The sequence below is a fragment of the Drosophila albomicans genome, chromosome X, assembly GCF_009650485.2.
Source record: "Drosophila albomicans strain 15112-1751.03 chromosome X, ASM965048v2, whole genome shotgun sequence".
Taxonomy (NCBI): Eukaryota; Metazoa; Arthropoda; class Insecta; order Diptera; family Drosophilidae; genus Drosophila; species Drosophila albomicans.
The window spans coordinates 8,687,227-8,699,589 of NC_047627.2; the positions used below are offsets into that span (position 1 = coordinate 8,687,227).

The 12,363-nt window shown below is 37.1% G+C and overlaps 1 protein-coding gene across 3 annotated transcripts in view; it reads right to left on the bottom strand.

Annotated features, from left to right (window-relative positions):
* The window catches only part of LOC117577963 (inactive dipeptidyl peptidase 10), a 146,611-nt gene that overhangs the window by 20,991 nt on the left and 113,257 nt on the right, over positions 1–12,363 (bottom strand). Inside the window, exons 1-2 of one of the 3 annotated variants that reach the window (XM_034263012.2) lie at positions 9,045–9,256; positions 3,893–4,092 (exon numbers count right to left, since the gene is read on the bottom strand). The exons of the other annotated variants lie outside the window; for them this stretch is intronic. Coding sequence (XP_034118903.1) covers positions 3,893–4,012 — 120 coding nt within the window. The 5' untranslated portion in view covers positions 4,013–4,092; positions 9,045–9,256. Of the gene's footprint in view, positions 1–3,892; positions 4,093–9,044; positions 9,257–12,363 lie in introns of those variants that run through there. 3 annotated transcript variants of the gene reach the window in all.

Consider the following 12,363-nt stretch of genomic DNA (forward strand, 5'->3'; position numbering starts at 1 on the left):
ATCAAACAGATATTTTTGTGAGCGAGATGCCTCAAGTATTGATACTTTGATCTACCCAACAGGCAATTAATTACGCTCTTAATATTTTGTGAACACAATTTCAATTTCCAAAATGTAGTAATTAATTCCTCTTGAAGTTCTGACTCAATTTTAATATAAAAAACTCTCATAGTGTGGGGAATATAGAGAATAAACCATTATTATTTGAGTTTTTCCCTGAATTTTTAATAAAATGCAATTAACATTTCCTGCATATTTATTTTGATTTAATTATTTTTTCGCAATTTATTTGCTAATTATAGTTGTAATTAGCATATGCATTTTTTTTGGAATCTTTATGTTAAACTGATTAATAACAGATTATTTGCATTAGTTTATTTGACTTTAGCTTAGTTCAATTTTATTAGAATCTTTTATATAATATACATTTCATATTTTTATTTTATTAAAATTGCTAATTATATTTGTAATTAGCAAATGCACTTTTTGTGGAAATTTTAAGTTATTAAACTGATTATAGATGACGATTTAGATTAGTTTATAAGAATTTATAGGAATTCTTTGCATATTTTTTTGTGCTAAAAATATTTGTATAATATAATATTATTAAACTGATAATACAAGATGCTTTGCATATGTTAATTTGACCTTAGTTTTACTGACTTTTTTGAAAATTCTTATGAATAATTGCCACCAAGGACGCTTTCTATGCGGAGCTCGACCGAGCTTATGGCCGCTGTCCTTCCCATGACATTAAAATTCTCCTCGGGGATTTTAATGCCAAGGTAGGACGAGAAGACATCTTTGGTGCCACCGTCGGGCGATTTAGTCTACATGAGACCACCTCGAGCAATGGTCTCAGATTAATAGGCTTTGCAGCTGCGCATAATATGGTAGTTCGTAGTACCGGATTCCGTCATTTGGACATCCATAAGGCATCTTGGCTCTCTCCCGATCGACTGACCAGAAATCAGATCGATCATGTTGTGATCGATGCAAGGCACGCATCTAACATACTCGACGTACGATCCTGTCGGGGTCCCAACATCGACTCCGACCATTATCTAGTTGCAGCTAAGATTCGCACACGGCTATGTGTGGCGAAGATTGCACGTCGAAGTGCGTTAAGAAGGCTGGACATCGGAAAGCTGCAATCACAACAGGCGAAGAATGCATTCTCCACTCACGTCTCGGGGCTATTAAGCCGAGCACCTTCAATACCTCAAGACATAAGCGATATGTGGGCGCTCATATCTCACTCCCTGCGAGCTTCGGCAGAAGAGGTGCTTGGATTCCAGCGTCCTATAACAAGGAATCCATGGTACGATCAGGAGTGTCGTGACGCAACAGCTGCAAAGGACGCCGCCTACAGAAGAACACTGCAGGCTGGGGCGACACGAGCTATTGTGGACGTCTACAGGTTGAGAAGAAGATACGAAAAACGCCTTTTCAGACGCAAGAAGAAAGAGCAGGAAAGGCGAGAGTGTGAGAGCATAGAGAGCAGCAGATGCAGAAATGAAGCACGTAACTTCTACCAGAGGGTCAAGCGTCTGACCCAAGGATTTAAGTCTGGTGCAGTGGCGTGCAGGGACGATGATGGAAACCTTGTCACAGAAGCAGAGGTCGTGCTGAGGTTATGGAGGGATCATTTTTCGAGTCTGTTATCTGGCTCAAGCACAGACTCTGAAGATTATGATCCACGAACCCCAATCTATGGCACTGATATTGAAGTGCCAATCCCAAGTCATATCGAAGTCAAGGATGCAATCCAACGGCTTAAGAACAACAAGTCTGCAGGTGCTGACGGCCTGCCGGCAGAACTGTTTAAGGCAGCTGGTGATATGTTGGTAGGGAGCATGCACCAACTAATCAGCAAGATATGGCTCACGGAGAGCATGCCCGAAGATTGGAATCTCAGCATGATCTGTCCCATCCTGAAGAAGGGTGATGCCACGGTGCGCACCAACTACCGCGGAATTAGTCTTCTTCCAGTTGCGTACAAGGTCCTAACGAGCGTATTGTGTGAAAGACTGAAACCCCATGCTGAAGCACTGATTGGACCTTATCAGTGTGGGTTCAGGCCTGGCAAGTCCACTGTTGACCAGATTTTCACCTTGCGCCAAATCCTGGAGAAGTCTTACGAAAACCAGATCGACACGTATCATCTCTTCGTCGACTACAAAGCTGCATTTGATAGCCCCCGGCGAGATCGCCTATATGCCGCCATGTCTGAGCTTGGTATACCAGCAAAGCTGACTAGACTTTGCAGAATGACATTGAGCAACACCATCAGCTCTGTCAAGGTAGGATGTGGCCAATCCGAAACCTTTACTACCAAGTGTGGCCTCAGACAAGGTGACTCGCTGTCTTGTATACTCTTCAATATTTTAATGGAGAGTATTATAAGAAAGGCTGGTGTGCATCGGACGGGCACGATATTAACCAACAGATGTGTCCAGCTCCTTGGTTACGCTGATGATATTGATATCATTGGCCGCACCAAGCGTGATGTCACAGGAGCCTTCGGGGCTATTGAAAAGGAATCAGCGTAGGACTAGCAGTTAACATGGAAAAAACAAAGTTTATGGTGTGCTCTAGCAGAGAATCGCGGCGTCTTGACTCTCAGCTGACTGCAGAAAACTATAGCTTTGGGTCCGTCAAGGAGTTTATTTACCTAGGCACTGCTATAACAAGCACAAATGATGTCAGTCTGGAGATTAAGCGGAGAATAACACTTGCCAACAGGTGTTACTTTGGGCTCAGTAGGCAGTTTAATAGTAGAGCTCTCTCTCGACGCACAAAAACCACACTCTACAAGACGCTCATTCTTCCAGTACTCTTATATGGTGCGGAGTGCTGGACTGTGACGCAGTCAGATGCAGCTGCTCTTGGAGTGTTCGAGAGGAAAATTCTTCGCAAAATCTTTGGTCCAATCTGCGTGGACGATGTTTATCGCATCCGATACAACCACGAGCTGTATGAGCTATACGGCGATGTTGACGTGGCCAGTCGAGTGAAATCTCAAAGACTTCGCTGGCTGGGCCACGTTGCCCGTATGGATGAAGATGCTCCGGCTCGTAAGGTGTTTGATGCGATGATTGTTGGGACACGAAGGAGAGGACGACCCCGAACGCGTTGGCAGGACCAGGTGATGGATACCCTGTCCACACTTGGTGTTACCAACTGGCGAAGGCGCGCTCAGGACAGAGCCGCGTGGAGGCACATCGCGCTTCAGGCTGAGACCCGATAAAAGGGTTGTAATGGCCACATAATAATAATAATAATTATTTTTTTAGTTATTTTTTGCAAATGTTGTTTATTATATTTCGCTATTTCGACTTGTTTATTTAACTTTTGTTGAGTTGCCTCTTATTAAAATTCTTTGTTTATTTATTTTGAAAGTTTTTCACAATTTGTGCGCAAGTAAAAAGCGCTCTATTTATTTGCATTTTTGCTTTTGTAATAGTGGCAATTTATGTTGATATTATTAAACTGATTATACAAGATGCTTTGCATAAGTTGACACAACACACAAAGAACACACATCAAAGCCGAAGACCAAAGTGAAAGCGATGGAAAATACTAATGACAATTTATGATTTAATAATGTGTAAAGCAAGAAAAATGATGTTAAATTAAGTAAGAGTATTTTGGCCAACAAAATGATGGGAGAAAACGGCCATAACAAATGTATGCAAATTGCTTGACAAGCCCAAAAGAAAATGGTGGAAGAAAAGGCAAAGATGAAGCGAAGAGGCGAAGAGATGTGAAGATTATGCAATGTGTAATTATGTAATTAGGGCAAACAAGTTGAACGTTAAAAGTTGAACAGAGAATGGGAAAGGGAGAAGTGAAAGGAAAAGGGGACGGGGACGGGGAAAGGAAAACTCACCTCATCCTTGGGCACAAGCGTCACCTTCTTGATGGTGGGCGCACTATTGTTAACCACAACCGTTTCACGTTTTAGCGATGGCCGCTTAAGCGCCGAATGCGGCTTTTGTATTTCGACCATGTTAACGCGTTAATGATGTTTTCTTTTTCGCTTTTTTTTTGTTTGGTTCGGTGTTGGCCTTGATAATCAAATTCACGATGCTGCTGATTATGTGTGCGTTGATTAGTTTATGGCAAAGTTAGAACGAAGAAGCTGCCAAGCTGCCAAGCTCATTAATCACCCCCCAGACACACACACTCACGCACACACACACACACATATGCAGGCAATAAGCAATTGGCTGGCGAATTGCCTTGCACCACATTGCGCATACGTCGCGTTAGCCGGCACTCAACTGGCTTTTTAATGAGCTGTTTATGCAATGCATACGCACAGCAAAACGCAATAAATACGCCAATGAAAATTTGCATAATCGCAACGAAGCGTTTAGCTGAACTTTGCTGCTCAACCTGCGCGTTATATGACCGCAGAGAGCGTGAGAGACAAGCACACATCATGCGATGACAATGACAGCGTTAATGATGATGTTAGGGATGATGCTAACATAGATGACGATAATGACGATGATGATGATGATGGGTGTGGATGACTCTGGCTGTTTTTGGTTGGTTACTGATTCAATTTGCTCGCAAGTTTTGGCGCTGTGTTTGCCACAGATAAACGACTTAGTCAAACGCCAAAATTGAATTAGGCAGCAGGCAGCAGGCAGCAGGCAGTGTGTGTATGTGGCAAAGCTGCAAGGTATTAGCATAAACACAGTAGACAACAACAGCTGCCAGCTGCAAAACTTCTACCATAGTACATATACTTCTCTCACTCAACGAACACACTCTACACTTAGTTTCACTTTGCTGCTCGCTGCACAAAACTTGACGCATTACAATTTGCATATTGCTGAGAAAGAGTTGAGCCAAGAAGAATTCGTTGCTGAGTAACATAAAAGTGGCAGCAGTTGTTTCTGCCGCCGGCTTGCACACATTACCGTTAACACACACTCGCATACCCGCTCACCCGCACACATGTGGCCTATGCAAATGTTTGCCTCGCACACCATTGCGTATGATTGATGTGAGCAAAAGGCTGTGCTGACCGCTGTTGTTGCCTCTCTCTAGTTGTGGTTTTGCTGAGCGTCCACTGTGCGGACTCAGTGTTTGCATAGGTCGAATCCGTTTGAATCCAACAACACAACAAAAAAAAAGAACAAAAAAGGAAAATAGCAAATAGGAAAAGCAAAAGAAAAGTTTACTCTTCACGAGGCGCATTTAAAGTGGCCCGACGATACACACAAGTGTTGGGCACCACTTGAGTTTTGTTCGAAAGCCATTTGATTGATAGCTTCTATGTATGTGTGTGTGTGTACAACATGCATCTATGACAACAAGGAGTCCAGAAGTGCTGCGACTCTGCTGTCTGCTATCTACTGTCTACTGTCTGCCATCTGCCTTAGGCCTTGCTTCTTCCTTTCGCATTCATCTCATCTCATCTCATCTCTTGCTATTGTGTGACCCACTTTAACATACACATATAGTCTTGGGTCGTAATGATATTATTAATGGCATTTTGATTTGAATTTCCACTCATCGCCATGCATGACTTGATACTACAACTAACTTACGAAATTTGCATGACTTTCAGCGCGCTGCACTTATGGAACTTTTGCCTGCAAATTGCTTTTGCCATTGTGTTATCTTATTTTGGTCAGAGCATAATTAATTATAGTAATGTATGCCAAAGTATAATTGCTTTCTAAGCTGTTAAGCATGCAACATGCAATCACATTGCTTTCATACTATTAAACTCCATTTGAGCTGACCAACTAATTAAGAAAACGACCAAATTGTTATTTTCCCTTTGTTATCTTAACAAAGGAACTTGAAATTATTTGAAGTCAGGGTTTAAAACTAAAAGGCTTATTCATCATTTTAATGAATGATTAACCAACAATTTAAAAACTGATTGGTTTTACGTTTTTTTGGAATTTATTTCTTATATTTGAATCTATGCTTTTGGCAAGTATTTTTCACAAATGATTACCTATAGGTTACTCTGTCAATACCTTGTTTTATATTCTATATTTGTTTCCCTAAATTATTAAATATATAGTAAATTAGTTGGAGATATTTATGTATATTTTTTAAAAATATGTGAGTTGAGGTTTAGTTGCCTTAGAAATTATTTATATGAATGGTAAAAAAATATAATATAAAAATATGCAAAGTTCATAGTTCAATTATTATTAAATAATTTTATGCAATTTTATTTTATAGAGAAGAAAGTTTTACACGCCAATAGAAAACAAATCTTAAGTCCAAATATTGCAATAACAGTCAACTAAGACTAGGGAAATATGTAAAGAATAGAATCTCTTTGTAACATTTAGCAATTAATAATATTTTACTACTATTTTATGTAATAGATAAATGAAAGTTGAGTCTGGTTAGAGCAATTGAGTAAATGATAATTAGAAAAAAGAAAATTGGCAATGAATATAAAAAAATTTGTTGACTCAAGATTTTGTTCTAATTTTTATTAGCTTGTCAGTATTTTGTTACAATTTGTTTTGCAGAGAAAAGAAAGGCCAAATCAAACTGACAATTGAATGAATGCCAATTATAAATAAGAATTTTTGTTCCAAATTTTTGTTAGTTTGCCAATATTTAATTTCAATTTGTTTAGCAGAGAAAAGAAAGTTTTACTCTAGACTAAATAAAACTCTTCATTAAATGAATGCCAATTAAAAATAAGATTTTGTTATATTTTTCATAGTTTTTCAATATTTAATTTCAATTTGTTTAGCAGAGAAAATAAAGTTTTAATCTAGACCAAATATAATTGTTCATGAAATGAATGCCAATTAAAAATAAGGAAATATTTCTTTGTTAGATACAAGACTGTTCTAATTTTATTAGTTTGCCTAAAAAGACTACCAACTATAAGTAGTTTGAACAACTTGCTCGTCCAACAGAACAGAACATTCTAATAAGAAAACAGAATGAAGCAATAGCAGCGCATGCTGAGGATGCTTTGGAGCTGTGTCAACTGTGTATACAGTATAAAATATATACTATATATGTATCTGCTCGAGCTGTGCAGTAGTGTCTTGTTTGTTTTTGTGTCGCTTGTTCGGCATAATATTGCGAGTGTCCTTAGGAAAAAGAATGAACGAATAAATTATACTGAACCCAATAGAAGGCAGCAAGAAAAGAAGGCAAAAGGTAGAAGGTAGAAGGAAGAAGGAGGCGACGCTTCGTATTCAACTGCATTCGATGCATTTTTGCAGCTGCCACTAAGTGATACACATTGTGCGAGTATATCAATGTCCTGCCAGTGCCACATTGAATATATGGGCTATATCTAGACACATACACACACATACACACACCAAAACACACACACGTAGCTGAGACAGACAGTGAAACAGAGACATGTACACACGCTCAATATGGAGGCTGAGCCTGAAGCTGTGTGCAAACAAAGGCAGCGCCAAGTCCTTTACAGCATTGAAAACAATGTCTTGCAGCAGCTTGAGGCAGCGGGAATGGGTTACGCTTTGGTCTGGCCTGCTCTCGTCTGGTCTGCTTTTGGATTTGGGCTTTCAGAATAGTTAGCTTGGGTTTTTTGTGGGCCAGGCAAACAAAACAGTTGTGTTGCTGCTTTGCTTTGCTTTTTATACCCGCTAACCATAGCGCAGTAGGGTATTATAGCTTTGTGTATGTTACAGGCACAAGCTGGCATCACTGATCCCATAGAGATATGCCTATGTCTGTCTCTCTTTTTTTGTCTGTATGAAGCACTGAATCTCAGTCAGGTATATTTTGTACTCTATTGAATATTGTTGTAGTTATTGATTGTAGTACTATATCGTATATTTCGGTATTAATTCGGTATATTAAGAATAATACTGCATATTTTTATTTTTATTGAAAATTGATGGCTGGTATTGCATGAATGTGTGTAGTATTTTTCTCGATATACCACATGTAGCATTCGGTATACTAATTTGGTATTTTTTTAAAAATAAAATCCCATTTATTTTGCATTTATTGGAAATGAATTTCGGGCATTGAATGTATGTAGTACTATATCGATATACCAAATATAGCCTTCGGTATATTTTAGTATTTATTCGGTATATTAATTTTGAATATTTTAAGAATAATACAGCATGGTGTTGCTTTTGGTGTACTCAATTAAATATTGAATTGTATTGATATACCAAATATAGCCTTGGGTATATTTTAATATTTATTCGGTTTAAGAATAATACCGAATGGTTTTGCTTTTATTTAAAATTGGTAGCGGGTATTTCATGTATGTAGTATATACCAAATATAGCTTGCAATATATTTTAGTATTTTCTTGGTATATTAATATGGTATATTTTACGAATTTGCTTTTATTGAAAATGGATAGCGGGTATCTCACATTTGAACACACTCGACTGTAGCCTTCTTACTTGTCTCTTTGTGCCTTTTGAGCAAAGGATGTGAGCAGCGTCTGACAGTCGAGTGGGGTACAAAGACAAAGGGGAGCAGGAGTAAATGGGAAGGGGAGCAAAAATTGAGGCAGCATCTAAGCTGCATTTCAAACAGCTGCTGTTGTTGACGTTAGTTACAACAGTTATTGCTGTTGTTGTTGTTCGACGGAAATTAAAAATGTCTTTATAGATTTATGCTGCTAATAGCCGCAGCTTACACACACACACTAACACACACACATGCCATTGTTGCTCATTTTGTTGGCCATGGACGTTGCTTCATTGTTTTACTTGAAAAGAAGGCGGATAAATGGCGTAACTTTTAACACACACGCACACACACTCGCCCACACACTCACACACCCATTCGCAGACACACACGCATGGATAACAATAATAATAATAACAGTAAAAGGCAACAACAGCTGTTCTCATTGCGCGCAACAACAACAGCAAAAGCAACAGCAACAGCAACTAAAACTTGGCAGCTTGGCAGCTTTGGCAGGGAAATGAACATTTTTCTTTCTTTCTTCGCTTTTTTTCTGCTTTGTTATTTTCCCTTTTGCCTCTTTGCGTATAATATTTTATTTCATTTCATTTTTATTTTTTTGCCACCTTTTCGATGTATTTTTTTTGTTTTTTTTTGTGTTACTCGCTGCTTTATTTCCCGCGAGACCTTTTCCGAGTTGGTTTTTTGTATTTTTTGTTTTACGATGGAAACATTTTTATTGAAATTTCTTAACAAACTTTCAAGTCAAAGCGAACACGTCTTATAGACGTAGACGTTTTTGTTTATGTACTATATAAGTATTTTTTCCTCTTTCTTTTGTTCTGTTTTTTTTTTTTTTTTTTTTTTTTGTATTTTTTGGTGTGCTGCGGTTTGTTTTCTTTTTGGAACTTTGTGTTGTCTTGTGCGCACCCAAAAATAACAACAACGAGAACAACAACAACAAAAAGACAAAAAAAAATTAAAGTTAAAGTGTGATGAAGAGACAGAAAGTAGAGAGGAGAACGCAACGAACGCTTCCGTGCGGAAGTCAAGCGACGACTGAAAGTGAAACTGAATGAAACACACGCTTAACAGCAAATCTGCGTCTGCGTGTGTGTGTGTGTGTGTGTGTGTGTGTGTGTATGTGTGTGTGTATACCTATTGGTGTGTGTGGGTCGAGCAAGCCGGGCGGACAGGCGGCGACGTTCGTAGGTCGTTGGCTAAGCGACTTGGGACGCTTTTAGTTGGCGTCTTTGTTGTTATTGTTTACATTTCGACACACACAAACAAACGCGCGTACACACACACACACACAAACACGCACACGCACTTACACGCCATTTTGGGCGCGAACGTTTGTAAGAAAGGGACACATACATATGCATTGCCAATCAGCTGTCTGACGGAAAGAGCTTTAACGGCGCTTTTCGCGTCGAGAGCTTTTGTAACAGACCCTCGCTTAAATGGGGAAGCTTTTGTCTAATTCATTATCAATAATCTATTTGAAAATGTACATAAATGTAAATACCTATATGTACATTTTGGAATAAATAATTGTTATTCACAAAATACCATATTCCTATACATCGATTTAAAAATGTAAATTTGCAGACAACTAAATTTACATATTCTTGCTTTTAAAATATACGTATTTGCATTTTTTAAATAAATAAATTTCCATTTTTGAAATAATAAATATTCCTAAAATTTCAATACATAGATTTCAAAATATACATTTCTTAATTTTTCAACATTGAATATATAAATTAATATTTATGAAAATACTAAATTCAAAAATGAATGCTTAAAATTAGACAAGCAAAATCATGCAATTTTTTTTTTAACATTTTACTATTAGTCGCGCTTTTAGCTAATGCTTAAGTTTTTTTTTTTTTTTAAATTTTTTTTAAAGGCGCATCTTTTGCATATTTTTAATTTATTTTCCATTTGATAGTGCTTGCTAAAAAAGCATTTCATTTTGATAGATTACAACCAACTGTTTGTTATAGTTAATAACTGGACTAAAAGTTCTAGCTTAGCATTTTGAAACTTTTGCTTTAACAAGCAAAATTGTTGCAAATTGTAAAGCACTTTCTGCTATGTTTCGCTTTCATTTTAACAGATCACAACTAACTGTTTTTATACCCGCTGTCAACAGGGTAGAATATTAATATTTTCAGTTTATATCTAGACTAAAAGTTTTAGCTCAGCTTTTGCAGCTTTCGTTCTACTAGTCAGGTGGACAGGACTTGGACAGGAACATGACTTGGCTAAGTTTTTCCCGTAACTTTTCCCCAAGCTTTTATGTGGTTGCAAGTTTCAAGCATCGAGCTTTTTGCGGTGGATTCCATGACAAACTCATATGCTAAGCAAAGCTTTAGATTTTGTGTTGCGGTTGGCTTTAAAGTGCTGACTTGAGCACTTTTAAATTTCAAAAGTGACAACGCAGGACAATTGCTGAACTAAGAATGTGAATAGAAGTGACGAGCGAAACCACAGCCACAAACCGCAGCCGCAACCACAATCTTAAACTCAAGCAGCGCAACAATGACAACTCAGTTGAATTTGGGACTGAATGAGGAGCTTCAAAATATACTATATTCCTCTCTTTGGGTGCGATGGTAATCGACTGTCAATTACATGCATCCGAAATTATGTGAGGTGAAATATAGTAAAAGGACTGAGTGCCAAGTTGCTATCCTTTTTGCTTAATGCTGTTGTTAGCTGTCACTTTGTCACATTCTTGGGTGCTGAAATGCTGTGCAAAATTAATGCGAATTCGACGCCCAAAAAACGGTGAAAAGCAACAACAACATCGATTTCATCTACTTGGACATTATTTTCCTTTTTTTTTTTAATAAAATTGTTTTTGCTGTGGCTCGCAGCGTTCGCTTGATTTACCATAATTGTAATTGACAGACGAAATACAACAGCAGAAGTATCTCTAAAGGTGTTGAAAGCAGCTGTAACTGTAACTACAACAAATAATTCACAATTACAGGGTGTCTAAAAATAAAACAAAAATGAAAAACAATTTAAAAATGTTGCAACTTGTCAAAGACATAAACTATTATAGTAGCTGTAAATTATTATTATTAGAACTACAAGTATAAGAGTTTACAAATTATAAGAGTTTCAAATTAATATACCGTGAAAATACAAAAATATACAAAGGGTTGTATTTGGTATATTGACATAGTACTTGATTTAAAATATACATAGCATATAATACAAAATATACCAGATTGTCAGCCAAAGCTAGTAAGTAGGCATTTTTCCCAAACACTGGAAAATTTCTTAAATACTGCTATAGAGAGCGTGCATAAAAAGTAATATAATATATATTACTTTTAATTGCAGTATTCTCATTCATAAGCTACACTCAAAGATTTGGAAGACTCTGGCAGCTCATTTTTGAGCAAGCAGTTGCAGCTCTGCTTAACATTGTATAATTTATTCATTTAAATGTCAAGGCGCATTAAATTGATTTGTTGTGCTGATATTAGATGTCTGGCAAAGATATATTGTGGGATTATTGCATCATAAATAGACGCCCAAAAGGAAATTATTTTAAAGCAATACAGGGTGATATTTTTAAATGTCGATGAAGGTAAATGTCAAATTTTAAATTTGAATTAATTCATTGAGAGCATGACAAATGTGTTTTAATATTATTCAGTTTTAAATATATGAGATTATTACCAAAAGTCGTAAGTCAGTATTCATTTTAAATGTGATTCGTAAACCATAAAAATAAGACTGAAAATTACTTTAAAATGTGTTTTTAAATTCGGCAGATAAAAATATTTATGAAACTACAAATTAATTTTGAAATATTTGTGTACATTTCTTTATGTTTCTCCTGCAGCTAGAAGAATTTATGGACTTAAAAGAATTTATGTTTTACTAAGATTAAGAATATGTAATATATGTAATGTAAGCTAT